Source organism: Protopterus annectens, chromosome 2.part1 (assembly GCF_019279795.1).
Source record: "Protopterus annectens isolate FY-2018-M chromosome 2.part1, PAN1.0, whole genome shotgun sequence".
NCBI classification, from domain to species: domain Eukaryota; kingdom Metazoa; phylum Chordata; order Ceratodontiformes; family Protopteridae; genus Protopterus; species Protopterus annectens.
This window is the reverse complement of record NC_056729.1, coordinates 1,141,255,666-1,141,272,596: the sequence shown is the minus strand read 5'-3', so window position 1 is coordinate 1,141,272,596 and position 16,931 is coordinate 1,141,255,666. Positions and strand designations below refer to the sequence as shown.

At 40.7% G+C, this 16,931-nt stretch overlaps 1 protein-coding gene across 5 annotated transcripts in view; it reads right to left on the bottom strand.

Annotated features, from left to right (window-relative positions):
- PBK (PDZ binding kinase) overlaps nt 1-16,931 on the bottom strand; it is a 1,262,077-nt gene that overhangs the window by 1,030,461 nt on the left and 214,685 nt on the right. For all 5 annotated transcript variants that reach the window (XM_044062673.1, XM_044062674.1, XM_044062676.1 and 2 more), the window contains one exon: nt 8,234-8,314. In XM_044062673.1, coding sequence (XP_043918608.1) covers nt 8,234-8,314 — 81 coding nt within the window. The remainder of the gene's footprint in view (nt 1-8,233; nt 8,315-16,931) is intronic.

The window sequence follows — 16,931 nt, the reverse complement described above, 5'->3', positions numbered from 1 at the left end:
GGAACTCAAAGATATTGGGGACCTACAGACACTGGATCCTACCCAGTTCGGCTTTGTTAAGGGCAGATCCTGCCTCTTAAACCTGGTTGATTTCTATGAAACAGTCACCAAGTCCATTGACGAGGGGAAGGTGGTCCACACAGCCTACCTGGACCTCACAAAAGCCTTTGATACAATACCCCACTCGGGCATTATATATAAGCTCACCAGCTTAAATATAAACCCCTATTTCACTAGATAGATTGCAAACTGGCTCAAGGACAGAACCCACATGGTTAGAATTGCTGGAGCCATGTCAGACTCCAAACTAGTTACAAGTGGTGTCCCACAAGGCTCAGTCCTGGGACCTCTCTTGTTAGGTATATATTTCTCGGAGGTACAGGCCAACATGGAAGGACTGTGGCTGACCCAAGTTCGCAGATGACTGCAAACTGGGCGCCATAATTGACTCTCCAGCCGACACAAGCATCCTCCAAAAGGGCCTCATAGAAACAGACAACTGGTGCCAGAGCCATGGCCTCAAGCTAAATGCCAAAAAGTGTACAGTCATCCCCTTTGGCAAAAACAAAGTGCCCACAAATTACCACATAGGTGGTAATCCATTAAGTACAGAAGTAATTAGGGACCTGGGGACCCAAGTTGATAGCAATCTCTCATTTGACAACCACGTGGCCAAAGTGGTTAGAAAAACATTTTATATAGCCCACCTAATCATGAAGGGATTCACATCTAGATCAGGGGAGGTCATCGTGCCCCTTTACTCATCCCTCATCAGGCCCATAATTGAGTACAATGCCCCTTTTGGGATGTACCTTACCAGACACCTGCAGCAACTGGAAAGACCCCAAAAGTACCTCACCAAGAGGATCAAAGGGCTCAAACAGATGCCATATGCTACCCGGTTAAAGAAACTCCAGCTCTACTCAGTGGCATACCGCCTGTTCAGAGGCGATCTGTGCCCGACGTATAAAGCCATGTCCAACCCGGAATTAATGGACATGTTGCACCTCAGAAAATCCAAATCCCATCGAGCCACGCGCTCGAGAGACTTGAACCTCAGCACTGAAATAAATAAGACATGCTGGAGGGACAGATTCATAACCCAGAGGCTCCCTTCACTCTGGAATAAAATCCCAGTCCAGGTTAGGCAGAGTCTCTCATTGACTCTCTTCAAGAGGAATCCTGATGAGTGGATGGGAGATCGTAGGTTTACCCTGGGTATCACTTCTGTGTCACTGTTAGACAGAGGCACAGTATACTAACCTCGAAAAAGGGCATAGCAAAATAAATTTAAAATTGGTGGCGAAAGCCAAACAAATTCTGGCTAGGCTTATAAATGCCATAGGGCAGATAGCCTAGTATGAACCTATGAACTTCAGGCGGTACACTGGATTGCTTTGATAGCCATCCTACCTGGATGTAGTGGTTGAGCTCTTGCAAAACAGGATCAGTCTTTGCATGCTCTCTCTGCTAGTCAAGTCTCGTGGTTGAAAAATTATGCACTTCCATGACATCGAAGTCAAAATTCTCTGCATCAAGCTGTTCTGGATGATATGGATAAGGTATCAGCCAGATAAAAAAGTTGTCTTTTTGTACAGACCATTTTGAAGAAGTTTTACTTTTTTAATTTGAGCATTATTCTTTGCAATCTTGCTGAAGCGGAATGCATAGGCTTCTTTAAAATAGTAACTACAGGTTGATGATCAGTTTCAATCTGGATATCTTGACCATAAATATAATCATGAAACTTTGAAAACGCAAAGAATTGCCAAAAGTTCCTTGTCAATCTGAGCATATTGCATTTCAGATTGGTAAGAGTTCTACTGGTCTGCCCTCTTGAAGAAGAACTAAGCCAAGACCAAACTTGAGGCATCACAGGAAAGAGTGACTGGTTTACTGACATCATAGTACCTCAGTGTAGGTGGACTGGCAATTTTCTGCTCATCATCAAAAGCTCTCTGGTACTGTTCTAGCCATGGACCATGCAACATTTTTGTATGTCAGCTCTCTTAAAGGCTTTGCCAATTCACTAAAATATATGTCATAAACCTGCCCAAATAGTTATCCATACCAAGAAAACACTGTAGAGCTTGAACATTATCTGGTGCTGGCATCTCAAGAACAGCTACTTACATGGATGAGTCTGGTCGCAACCCAGTATTAGTAAACAAATGACCTACATATGTGACTTCTGGTAGTCTGAATTTACACTTTAGAGGATTGAGCTTTAAGGTGACTTCACATGCTCTGTCTAGAATTTTCTTGAGGTTTCTGTCATGCTCTGCCTCACCACTGCCTCCAACCAATAAATCCTCCACTATTATGGCACAGGGATAACCTGAAAAGATCTGTTCCATTGCACGCTGGAAAGACTTTACTTGCAGAATTTATTCCAAATGGCATCCTGAGAAATCTCTTCCAAATGGAGTACTGAATGTAGTCAGTAGTGAATATTTGTGATCAAGCATCACTTGCCAGAATGAACACTTTGCATACAAGACGGAAAATACAGTGGCATTTAGTACTAGGGCTGCAATTTCGACTGTTCGCATGGGGTGAGGAGGTCTTTTTGATGCCATATTCAAGTCTCTTAGGTCGATGCATATTCGGATTTCATCTGAGCCTTTTTTGTGAGTTGCTACCACAGACAACATCCATTCAGTTGGTCCTGTAACTGGACAAATCACACCTTGCTGCACCATTTTATCAAAATGAACTTTAACTATGCTCTGCACAGCTACTGGAACTCTTCTTGTCAGTCTGAGCAGTGGACTGACCTCTGGGTCTTACCTCATGGAATACACAGCAGGAAGCTTGCCTAGCTTGTCATTGAAAACATCAGCATATTCTGAGAAAATAGTTTCAGCGAAGTTGGAACTAGGACATGTGCTTATATGATGAACCTCTTTAGTGAATGAAAGCAAGCCTATTCTCAAAGTGTCTCTGAGACCCAACAATGACTGTACAGGTCTTTGGACTACATAAAACAGCTTGCAACTGTTCCCAGTCAAATAACATGAAAGAACTACTGAATCTTCGGTTTTGAATTTCTCACCTCCATATGCAACAAGTCTCGCACAGCTAGCCACACTAAGTTGTTCACCGGCTCTTACTTTAGCAAATGCTTCTGCTGACATAACATTACACTTTGAACCAGTGTCTACTTTGAGCTCGATGGGTTTACCATGGATCCGGACAGTACAAAACAGTTCATTCTTTGCTAATATATCTACTGCGTGAACCTTTTCACCAATTACTGATACACCATCTACACAAAGTAGGATTGCAGCTCTCTTTGTGATCAACTTGCTTTTTAGAGTGGCCTTTCTTTGCAACTGAGTGATGTTTACTTGACTTGCAAAACTTTTGAAAATGATTCAATTTTTTACACTTGTGACATTGCTGACCAAACACTAAGCACTTTTCTCGTTTAGACTCATGGTTGGCACCAGAATTACGACAGTTAACAATAAAGCTAGATTTGGATTTTGCTGACTCACCCTTGTGCTGTACTGAGCAACCTTTGTTCTGCACTGAGCATGCTCCATTAACTGAACTACAACTCACTAGGAAACCATGTAGTTTCCTGCGACACCCGCTGGGGCTGCAGCTGCTATTTGCTTAGGCCAGTTTCTGCTTGCCACATGCTGCATGGTGTCTACATTTGCTCTGGAGCCTGCTGAAACCATGCACTTGTAAGAATACTTGTGTGCCTTTCTGTAACTTCATGGATATGACAAATCTCAATAGCTTTCCTCAACACTAAGTTTCTGTTACGAAGCAAAATCTTTCTCACAGCAGCACTATTAATACACACACACACACACACACACACACACACACACACACACACACACGCCTGTCCTTTATGAGTTCATCTTTTAAATCACCAAACATGCACGTTTTAGCTTTGTTTCTCAAGTCAGTAATATAAGCTGCAAATGTTTCTCCTGGCCTTTGGTCTGTTATGTTACATTAGAGAGGCATTTATTTTACACACTTGTCTGGGGGTTGCATATTAATCTGAAATTATGCTTGAAGCACTCAGGATCTTCCCTTGATTCAGCCTGAACAACAATATGACAATTTTCACCTTCACATACTGCTAATGCATACACAAATGAATGCTCTCTGTATCAATGGCCTCTGACCCAGCTAAGTTTAGAAAAATGAATGTCCTTGTGTGTGCATCTTTATCCGAGTAAGCTGCTTGTATGAAAATATCATACTCTTCTTGCTCAAATATTCTCCAGTTCTCTACAATATTTTGATCAAATACAAGTGGACCTGGTCTGCAAAATGAGTCTGCCATATTAACACATCAGTGAAGGCTTTTGCAAGTATGCACGAACACACACCCATACATATATATGCCAGAAATTTAGGCCAGTACTTGTAACTTATGATCAAGAGCACAATAAGCCTCAGAGTAACTGAACTCTGCAAAATACTTTTACTTTCGAAATAAGTCTCTGTGGCACAAGAACACTCTTGCAATTACAGTACTGTAAAGTCATTTATCATCATTGTAAGAAACATTTAAAACAACTGCACTGTGCAAATGAACTGGGCGGTAGAAGCTCAGAGTAAGAAACTTCAAACTAACTGCACATTGCGAATAAACAGTATACAGCACTTTCAAAATGGCTGTACTTTTCTAAATAACTCTTAACAGTGCAAGAAACACAGTGTAATGGCGGCACTTTGCAAATAGACACACCCAGCACAAGAAACTTTTCGAAATGGCTATATTTTGACTGCACTTCATGAAATAGTTGCATTTTGCACACAACAAACTCTTCAGAATAAATGCACAGCAATAAACAAACACTAAGCACTTTTACACACTTTGCGATGCGTTGAATAACTCTAGTTATGCCATTCAGAGCTTTAATCAATGCGGCCAAAACACTGCAATTTACCAAAAAACATGGAGTCGTCTTGCTTTATTTACGCTTAATATGCCCTTTTTGCCCTTTATTATATTCGTTTTGACCATTTAATCTCTTCTCTTGTTCTCATTTTACTCTACATGTTCATTTTGCAATTCCGAGGCAAATCTGAACCTCTTGTGCACTTTTCTGATAATCGTTTTATCAAACATCTATATTTTGAACATTTTGCTTAATTAATATACTTTTTATGCTTTTCATTCACTTAATAAACATTTCTGCGATATTCGTTTGCTTAGTAATATGTTCTGTGCCCTTGTAATGCTCCGTTTTATCTTTTCTAAGGACTGAGGCAAATAACTAACTTAGATAAACTTATAAACAGACTGACTATTTCTCTCATACATGCTCTCTCTCTGCCTGCATTCTCAAAGCGGCACTGAAGCTAGCACGTGCTGGCTATTTATATGCACGTGCTGACCTTGAAAATGCTTCTTAAAGGATAAGGCACACATACATATTCTACAGTTTATAAGTTTATTTAAATTTAAGTTACTATAAACCTCAATCCTGATGTGTTCGTCTATAATAAAGCTGCTTGAACAGAACCCACAACTTTTCATATGTTTTATCCTGACCAGATGAGCGACAGTCTTTTGAAGGACTCCTGGCAACAGAGGTGGGGAGGGAAAGCAATGAGAAACCTCACCTTCCAAGAAGAAGACATGGTGCCAGTCTTCCACACCCGAGGACAATGAACCCTGGAACAGAACTGTTTCAGTTATCTGTTGTGGGTGGAGGGAAAAAGCTCTTAGCTGTGGAGTACTCCCACTGATGGACAATGTCTAGGAAGACCTCCCTGTTTAATACACATTAATGAAGTTTTGCCCTGGATCTACTCAATGCTTCTGCCTCTGTATCCTTTCTGAGAGAATGTAAACTGCCTGAAGAAAGCGATTGTGCTGAATAGCAATTTCCCATGCCATCAAGGGCAAGTCGCAAAGACGATAAGATTTTGCCTCCATTTGCTTATGTACCACAGGACTGTGGTGTTGTCTGCGAATACTCTAATGGAGCCTAGAGTTCAAACGTGATTCAAAGCATGATGGGCCAGAATCAAAGTCCTAATTTCCTTAATGTTGATGTGGTCCTTCTCCTTGGCAGAGCAAACCTCTTGGGCCTTGATGCTGCTGAACAAACTCACCATGCCAGCTTGGAGGCATCTCAGTGAACCTCTTGGCAAAGGGAAGGAATCAGAAAGGGTATCACTGGATTGAAAGAAATCTGAGCTACCAAAGCAAATACTTCCTAATGCAGGGCAAGAGAGGAATCAGGAAGTCTAGTGGGTGGCAGTGCGGAAACCAAACTGACTTGGGATACTACTGTATCTTCATGTGGAGTCTGGCACATGGAAGTGTAGGAATGACTGATGCCACGTACCCCAGGGTTCTCAAAAACTATCTTGCTAAAGTCATCTGCAAAGGAAGAATGGCCCGAAAGAACTGTGTTAAGAACAGAACCTTGTTGGAAGGAAGTAAGGCTGTCATTGTCAGGGTGTTGATGCTGCACCCTAGAAAGATCCTGTCTTAAGAGGGAGTCAAAAAAGATTTGTTAGGTTCAGAGTGAACGAAAACTATGAAGAAGGTTCATTGAGAAATTCAGATCCTATGTAAGAAACATCAGGAGGAGCCTGGAGAAGTAAATTGTCCTGACTTCCTGACGTCTGCAAAAGGCTGTAACTGGATCTAGACACTTTGTGAAAACCCTTGAAGATATAGAAAGATCAAAAGGCAAAGCAGAAACTGAAACTGTGAAGACTTCACAGGGAATCTCGAGAATTTCTTGAAAATAGAATGGATGGGGGATGTAAAGATAAGCATCTTTCAACTCCAAGGAGACTAGGAAGGCCTGTGTAAAGATTGCAGAGGATAGGGACTGGAGTGTTAGCATTTTTGAAGCTCGGTATGTTGAGAAAGGTGCTGAGAAAACAAGATCCAGAATTGGTCTGCTGCAGTCCTCCTTTCTTGGGGACCAGGAACATCCTAGTATAGAAACCTCTACCACACAGACAGGAGAACTAGCTGAATGGTTCCGTGCAGCAACAGACCTTGCAAAAGAGGATGATGATGATGCAACAAATTTTGAGGAAGCTGGGGAATTCATGAGAAGGAAGAAAGGCTTCCAAGACCTTTCTACAGTGGAAAGAACCAACCTGTCTGAAGTGATTATCTTCCAGCTTGGAAGAAAAAGAGATGGTCATTCGGATAGGGGAACATGGCTGAGGGCAAGGAGAGAAGGTAAAGGTAAATAGTCAAAGTCTTGGGTTACTCAAAGGAAGGCTTAGATTCCTTATTGTCCTTTTTTTTATTATTTGTTTTGAAATCTCCACTAGTTAGTCCTTTTAGAGTTGCTTTTGTTTTCGCGTGTGCTCAACTCTTGCATCTTTAACAGATCCACAGTTGCAGATCCAAAAAGATAGTGTTTGTCCAGAGAAGAATCTAACAATTTGGCCTTAACATTCCCTGTAAAGGACTGGAGCCTTAACTAAGGCAGACCAATTGGTTGTTTTGCTTGGTCAGAGAAAATAAGGAGCTTGCAGTGGTTAAAGAAAGAAAGTGCCTGCTGACACTTTTTGCAGTCAGATGGCTCACCACAGTTGGAAAATGCTGCAGTCCAAGGTTCACCAGGATTATGGTTCTTCCTCTCCTGTCTTAAAAACTTTGTATTATGGCCACTTAGTCATTACGTCACACCTTCATCAAACATTATTACCTAAACTATGACTGATTTTTTTAGGAGTCTGGCATCCTTTGGCACTTATTCTAAATCAGATTACCAGAACCCTTGTTTTTAGCCTTTCATCACTTCAAAATTCCAAGAAAAACTCACTGCTTCAGGTTCTTCACAAAAGTTACATACTGCATAACTACAACTGATATGCATTCATCATACCAGTACTACGTAAGGAGGCCCTCTAGAGTGAGGGCTTACTACCCTCCTGCCATCCTCCTGTTTTCACAGCTGGTCTTTCCATCCAGCATCAGTAGATGTATTTCTTGTGAATCAATTACATATACAGTTTTTTATTCTTGTGTAGATGTTTTTCAGGTTGTGGTTGCTTAGTGAAATGGAGTCAAAAAGGAGAAGGCAGGGGCAGAAGCCTGCCTACCAGTATTACACATGACAGCATAAAATGGAATGTCTGCAGGTATAAGCCACACCCCAAGCAAAAGAGAATTAATTCAAAAATGAGCCAAGCTATAAGAAAATGAAATCCAAACCTTTACCCACTTCAGAAGCCCTCCTAAAATGTCAAATGATAATCTTTTTAACTAACTTACCAGACTGAATCTTCTTTTGTTTACAGGGTGTTTTAAAAGACTCCATTGTTTTCAGTACACTATAAATAATCCTTAAGCGTCCTGTAAAATTAACAATTGGTAAATGTTAGGATAGCATGTGCATAATCTTCAATATAAAGCTCTGCAATATTCTTAAATGAAACATCATCACTTTTCAAATAATCTATAAACAGAGTAATATCCCTTTAAATATATTTTACACAATACTCAATCGCAGCTTTCTAAAAGCCTTACTTTACCTTTGGTACATCTGTCATTCTCTTCATTTAAAGAGAAGCACAATTATACAAAACATATACCCTACCTCTCAACCTCTTACAGCAAGAAATCTGGACAAAGCCACAAATAATGGGGCACAAATGCCCACAAATAGGAAAATAGGCACAGTTTTTAAATATTGCTCTTACAATCTTAGAAAGCTGATAGAATAACAGGCTTTGCATTACCATGAATTTTCTGAAGGATATGAATTCTGAAACTCCAATGTCTGTCATTTTCTGACTTCAGTCCTCAATGATTTGTCAGAAAACCACAATTTTATGAGGAAAAGAACAAAAATTAGAGGCAAACCTCTGGACATTCTGCAAAAATCTGTACAGTTGAGAGGTAGGATATCTTCATTGCTCAGGAATTTCAGACAAAGCCAAGAAAATGGGGAGACAAAGGCCCAAAATCAGAGATTCATTTAAGAAGTTAACAGAACTGGTTGTGCATCAACATGCATTTTCACAACAATAAGCAGTATAAAATGCTACTGTCTATAATTAATGGCTGACTATAATCAGTGATTTACCAGAAAAATATGAATCAAAATCGCCAACAGTTGACAGATATTCAAAAGCATAAGGGAACAAAGACCCTAAAGGCATTAGAGCTTATAGCAAGTGCACTCTTTTCATTTACAAAACAGGTTATTTTTGATGTGCAGGTTTTGTGCATTTACCCCTTTTAATATGCAGTTTTTTCCTATTATTTTAGAGCTGGCTTATCACTGGATTGTTAAAAGTAGCAAACAACTGGGGAAGACTAAGGAATTTTGGCTGGAGACAGTTTTCAGTTAAATATGAGAACAGACTAAGTTGAGCTTTGCTGAATTTATTTTTGTACTGTATATTTACTGCACAGCAAGTACGCAACAATAAGATTATGTTCAATCATAAAGCGAGTACAATATTTCATGCTAGAATATATAGATACAGAAAAGTACAATTGTTTACACTTACCATAAATGTAGATGTTAGAGTGTTATTCACTGCTGCAGTCATCACATTTGGGGTTATCTGCTTGCAGTAGCCTTCAGTCGGCCTGATTAACAAAAGTCTTGGGTCTTATGTCGATTGCTATCTCCTCTTCCGTGACATCAGGGGTATAAAACATGCAGCCAATGTCATTACATCAGTTTTTTCTTGCCCCAGATGTCAGGTGCCCCCCTAATGGGAAGCAATTAAATCTATAAATTGTTTGTGTCTTTTGGCTTTTCCGGTTAGGGGTCGCCACAGCGGAACTCCGGTCCGCTAATGATTGGCAGTAGATTTTTACATGCCGAGTTGCCGGCCCTGACGCATAACCTTCAATGAAGGAACGCCCATTCACACGTCTCCACACAGAAGACGCTCTAGCTGAGAATCGAACAGGACAACGTCTTACTGTGAGGCGACAATGCTACGCAGCACCACCACCGCAGTAAGCAATTAAATCTATAAATACTCCCTCCAGCCCCCTGACTTCTTTTGGCTATACCTCTTCTCTTCTTTACAATGCTGAAAAGCTTTTTGGTGTTTTTGCTTTTATAACCTTACACCAAAAAGCTTTTAAGCATTGTAAAGAAGAGAAGAGGTATAGCCAAAAGAAGTCAGGGGGCTGGAGGAAGGGTAACCAGGACTGCAACAGTGAATACACGTGAACATCTACATTTACGGTAAGTGTACACAACTCTACTATGTTCTTCGTGTTTCACTGCTGCAGTCATCACATTTGGGTAGATTTCCAAAGTTAAGACTGGAAGGAGGAATTTAGATAGCATAAGGACCAGCTATAAGGCCCTGCAAGACTGCAGTGGCAAAGCCAGCTCTGGAATTAGAGAAAACTGGCAAATGGTAATGCTTGGTGAAAGTATGTACTGAACTCTAGGTAGCGGTTTCTAGGGTGTCCCTGGTAGGTATGCCTCTAGGTAGATGCAGCCCTGGTTGAGTGGGGTCTGATCCCCTGTGGGATATGTTTTCCATGGTGCTTATAGCAGAAATGAATGCAATGGCCTATCCATTTGAAGATGGTTTGCTTTGAAATAGCCTTCCCCTCTGCCCCTGCAGCAAATGTCACCAGCAGATGTTCAAATTTCCTTTGAGGTTTAGTTCTGTCCAAGTAGAATCTAAGTTGTCTGTGCACATCTAAGGGGTGCAGTATCTGTTCCCCTTTGTTCTGTGGATTAGGAAAGAAGGTTGGCAAATGAATGGATTGATTAAGGGCCACACTGTATACCACCTTTGGCATGAAAGAGGGATTGGTCTGGAGGGACACCTTGTCCGCATGAAAGATGATGAAAGGCTCCACTGCCACAAGGGCTTGCAATTCAGTTACCCTTCTTGCTGAAGTGATTGCTAAAAGGAAGGCTGTTTTCCAAGAAAGGAATTTTAAAACTGCAGTAGCAACTGGCTCGAAAGGAGGAAGGGTGAGTTACTCGAATACAAAGTCAAGGTCCCAAGGCTGGCGTTGGAGCTCTCCAGGGTGGTCTTAAAATTGTTGGCCCCTCTGAGGAACTGCTTGAGCAGTGGATGAGAGAAGAGGGGAGGTTCTGTGTTATAATGAGCTGAAATGGCTGAGGCGTGAATCTTTACTGAGGAAAAAGACAGACCCTTGTGAAGCATCTCAGTTAAGTAAATTGCGCATTGCTGTGCTCATCCCTTGAGATTAGTTCCAGGCACAGAATCTTTTCCATTTTTCAGCATAAGATTTTCTAGTACTAGGCCTCCTTGCCTCCAAAATGATATCCATCACTGGTTTACTGAGGGATGGTAATTAGCCAGGCTGCTAGGTTCAGTGTTTGAAGCTGAGTGTGCAGAATCTGGTTCTCCTGCTGAGACAGCAGGGTAGGAATCCGAGGCAGGTGCCATGGGGCCAACAGTGACGCACTGCGCAGGAGGGGGTACCGGTGTTGGCATGACCAGTCTGGTGCAATCAAAATCATCCTTGATTTGTCTTGTTTGATCTTTAGTAGTGCTTTCGAGAGCAGAGGCAAAGGAGGAAAGGCATAAACTGTTAAGTTTTTTTTCCAGCTGAAGGACAGAGCATCCACTTTCGAATTTGAATAGTTCTGGGGAGAGGCAAACAGGTCTATATCTGGGCTCCCCCATCTGCTTGTCAACATGCTGAAAATCCTTGGTTCCAGTTTCCACTGGTGTGGGTCCATCAGATTTCTGCTTAGTCCGTCTGCCAGTGTGTTTAGTTTTCCTGGCAGGAATTGAGCTTGTAGATGCACTTGGTAGCTCAAGGCTGTGTTCCACAATGCCATGGCAGGTATGCAGAGGGAGTAAGGATGTGTACCCCACTGCTTGTTTAAGTCCCACATAACAGTGGTGTCCATCTTTACCATTAATTGTCCTGGAAGAATGAGGTCCCTGAAGGCTGTTGGAGCATTCTGTACAGCTAACATTTCTTTTAGATTGATGCGCAGGTGCATTTTACTTGGGTTCCATTTGCCCTGAATGCACTTCCCTGCCAGGTGCACCTCCCCATGCATAGTCAGATGAGTCTGTTGTTAGGGTTTGTGCGGCAAGGGGTAGTGTGAATGGTAGTCCCTTGTTTTGGTGGCAGGCCTCTGCCCACCAAAGGAACTCTAGGAGTAGGCAAGGTATGATAGAAATCACTGTTTCTAGATCCTGAGGGTGTTGACACCATAGGCTTTTTAGATGCCATTGTAATTTCCTCATATGCAGTCTTGTATATGGAATTAGAAGAACGCAGGAGGCCATGAACCCCAAGGCTTGTAGTATTTGCCTTGCAGATAGCAGGGTTTTTGTGGCCATTTGTTTGAAGTAGGTTGTCAAGTGAATTTGTTTCTCTGGCGTGAGGAAAACCATCTGGGAAGTTGTATTCAAGCTTGCTCCCAGGAATATAATTTGTTGACAGGGTACCAGGTGTGATTTCTTTTCGTTTATGGTGTACCCCAGACAAGTTAGCACCCTTTGTACAAAAACCAGATGATTCAAGAGTATGTCCTGGTTTTCTGCCTGAATTAGACAATCTTCCAGGTATAGGTATACTTGAATATTTCTTTGCCTGCAAAATGCAATGACTGGAGCTAGGCACTTTGTGAATATACTGGGCGCAGTAGATAAGCCAAAGGGCAGTGCAGAGAACTGACAGTGAGTGTAGCCTGCTTTGAAGCATAGGTATCTTCTGCAAGATTCCTTGATTGGGATGTGCAGGTATGCCTCCTTTAAATCCAGTGTTGCCAACCAGGCATCTTTGCCTAGCATGTGAAGTAATTGGTGAAGAGTCAGCAACTTGAATTTTGGAATTACCAAAAAGGTGTTTGGAGTAGACAGGTCCAGGATAGGATGCCATGAATTGTCTTTTCTGGGTACCAGGAAAAGTCTCGAGAAGAAATCTTGTCCCTTTTCCTCTTCTGGTAGCATATGAATAGCCCCTATGCTTGAGAGAATACTTGCTTTTGGGCCTCTGCCCATTGATTTGGAGGTAGATCCTGCCAACCAATTGGAGTTGGTAACTTGTGGAAGTGAAATCTGTACCCTTGGGACACTACATTAAAAACCCATTTGTCCTGGGTAATGAGTCCCCAGTTCTTTGCATGTAATGCCATCTTTCCCCCCAAAGGGGCAGTCAGTTGAGAAGTGCTTGGAAGTTTTAAAAAAGAAGTCATTGATACAGTGTACCATAGGGGGGAGTTTTATTACTCCCAGATTTGGAAGTGGAGGCCCCCCCACTGCTTAGTCCTGTGCGTCCCCTGGGACTGAAGCCCGTATGCTCTGCTGGATCTGGGTTTGGACTGAAGGTCTGGAAGAGGCATGAAAGGACCAACTCTTAGAAGGCCAATGCCTACTAAATCTCGGAGGTTGTACTTGTAAAAAAATCTTTAACGGTTTGCATAGATTTAGCTTTTTCCACCATCTTTTTAAGAACTTCTGCCTTGTTCCCATACAGGCGGTCCTGATTTAAGGGAGCATCCAGTAATTTTGTTTTAACATAATCTGGAAAGGATTGCTCCTTAAGCCAAGCATGCCTTCCAAGTACAAACCCAGTAACAGCAGCCCTGCAAGATGCCTCTAGTGAATCAAAACCACACTGTAACGTATGTTTACCGACTTGTTCAGCAGAATGCATTAAATCCTGTAAATTCTTATTTTCAGCACAATCAGGAATCAACATCATTTTCTGTTTAAGCAATCCAATAATATGCTGATACTTTCACATATGAAACTGGTAATTCAAGGCCCTAATGGCCAAAGTTGCAGAAGTGTATACCTTCTTACCCCATCTATCCAGCAATCTGGAGTCTCTATCAGAGGGGGTAGGATTTTTGGCAGTAGTAGCTTTAAAGCCCTTGGGTCCCTGTGAAATGGTTTCAGGATCCACAGTAGAAAAGGAACTTGTGAGAGTCAGGAACCCTGTAATATCTATCAGGTTTTCTGGGAGCAAGAGGTAGAGAGTCGGGGGCCATTCTAGATTCCGAAAAGACATCAACAATGCCCTGTACAGGAGGTATAGCTAAAGGTCTGTGCTGGGGCAGGAGTAAGAAATCCCTAAGCCTCTTTTTAGAATCAGAGAAATCTTGACTTTCCTAACGAAAATGTTCCCTTAGAGTATGCAAGGTTTCATCAAAAGAGAAATCCTCTGGGGGGAAGCAGAGGAAATAGAGTCCTCAGCATCAAAATCCTCATAGGTAGACAAGGGTAAATCCTGGTCATCAGAGGAAACAGAAAATTCTGAATCCTGGTCAGAAGTATCATAAGCAAACTCAGTCCTAGGTCTCTTAGAGGGGGAAGGTTGGCTTCCCTTGATTTAAGTAATAAGGTCTTCAGCCATTCTTATAATTTGTTTTTTAGGCATAAAGGCCCAACCATGAGGTCTGTGCCTCAATTTTCTAGGCATGGTTCGAGTTTTAGGCCTTGAAGAAGAAGATGGCATTGGTTTAATATGCAAGTCAGTAGACCTGGATACAGCCTTAGAAGCCGGTGCTTGCACAGCGGCTCCGGACCAATCCAAGGTAGACACTTCCGTAGGTTCCACAGTTGAAGCATCTCGCAGCATACCGGACTCTGAATGGGTCTCAGTAGAGGCCTGCAAATCTGAAGTAGTGGGTATCAGGGGCTGCGAAAGTGCCTCACTGAGTACCGGCCTTGGCGGCCTGTCTCTGTCTTTATCATTGCGTTTTTTCAGAATGTCGGTAGTCGAATGGCTTACCGAGGACATATCGGGATAATTAAACAGAGCACCAAAATATTTAGAAACGAAAATATACCGACGACAGGACATAAAACCGACAGAAAGTTACATCGTGGTCAAGGCCTAGGCAAGGAATACAGTACGAATGAAAATCTTTATGAGGTATTGCTTTCCACAAGATATGCAATTACTTACTTTTACTGACATCGGATTAGAGCAAGAAAGAGTTTCCCCAACGGGGTACTTAGCTATTAGTTGAAGACTTTGATTCTGAAACTCGAAAAACGAAAATTTCAGGAGTCTGCCGACCGGCACTTGTGAACTGCTTCTGCTTCGGGCACCGCACGGCAAGAAAGACTGATGTAATGACATCGGCTGCATGTTTTATAACCCTGACGACCTGACGTCACGGAAGAGGAGACAGCAACCGACGTATGACCCAAGACTTTGTTAATCAGGCTGACTGAGGGCTACTGCAAGCAGATAACCCCAAATGTGATGACTGCAACAGTGAAGCACGAAGAACATCTGCAAGCTCTAACAGTGGCTCTGTCAACTTCAGGCAGAGCTAGGGACATTGTACATGACTAGAAATACGATACAAGTATAGATAAACTGACTGAAACAGTAAGTGCACCTAAAGAACGGCTGATCCTATGAAGTGCATTTATTGTTTGAAAGTGCTACTAGAGGCTGTACTGCCCTTATGGACGATTGTACTGTTGAACCTGCACAAAATGCAGAAGTTTGACAAGACTTTTTTTTTTTTTTTTTTTTAAACAATGTTTATTGATTTTCATGTATTAACAAATGATCATATGAGATTTAACATACAATTGGTAAAATATATGCAAATAAATAACTAAAATAACGACGATATTTACAAATACATCCACTTTTGTAAACAAACATTTCTTATCAAACATATCAAATTACCATGAACAGTTTATTCTTTTTTTTTAAACATATTTTGTAAACTCACCCAAATGTTATAAGTATATGTTTTCCTAGTTGTTCGAGATTTGATGGTTAGAATTTCTAAATGACATAGGTCAATAATACCGGTTTTAAACTCTGCAAAAGATGTAGGGGATTCAGAAATCCAGTTCCTGGTAATGATTTTTCTGGCTACTGATAATATTGACCAGAGTATAGGAAGTTTTATTTTTTTTATCGCAATTAGGTATTGAAAAGAACCATAGATCTATTTATAGAAAAAACAAATCGGTGAATAATTCTTGTAACATATTAATATTTGCCCAATAAACTTTCAGTTCAGAACAATCTTAAAACATATATGTGCCCATCCAATATTACATGTCATTTTTATTGATTTTGTTCATAATCTGAGGTGTGTAAAATGATCTATACATAAACCTCCATGTATATAATTTCCCAAGAGAAGATATAGTTTTACCAGCTGATTCCAACATATATACTTTATCTTGTTCTTTAGGTAATTCTTTATTGATAGTGTGATAATATTTCCAATAGCTATCTGAACTACTATAGGTTTCTTCTCTTATGATCCTACAAATATGAGAAAGTTTACCTTTATAGTGGATTTATGTTGTATATTCAATGCCAGATAATCCACCAAAATGGAAGTATTTTGTCCAGCCACAGTTTACTTACTATCAATTTTAATAGTATCTGTCTCAAAGTTTGTATATGTAGCCAAATAGACTCATCTAAATTAAATTCTTGCGTAAGCAACTGCAAAGTTTTGACTATCAGACATCATCTGAAAATAATAAATTAACTTTTTGTTTAAGAAGTAAGTTTTTGTTTGGATCAGACGATATTTTGTGTAAATGCTATAGGAAATATAAAAAAATAAATTTTTTTATAAATGGGATATTTGTATATAAAGTTTCTAAAGGTTATTAAGATATTGGAAATGTAATTTGAAGTGTGTTTGATATAGTATGGGTAGTAAAGAAATCTTTTATAATCCATAACACAGGATTATTAAGTAAATCAGCTTTGTAGATCTGTGGTTTTGTGATAAGTTCAGCACTTATTAATTCCCAATAAAATTTCCATTTGGCTGTGTAAGTTGAGTCTAGTCTACTAATAGAGATAAAGTCTTGATTATGGCCGAAATGGAATATAGGTTTAAATTTGGGAAGGCTATTCCTCCTTTAGTCCAGCTATTTATATAATTAAGAGCTATCCTATGTCTTTTGGGTGTCCACAAAAAACCTAATAACATTGAATTTAGTTTCTTAATTATAGATTTAGAAGGTAATAGTAATAAAGATTGAATAATGTA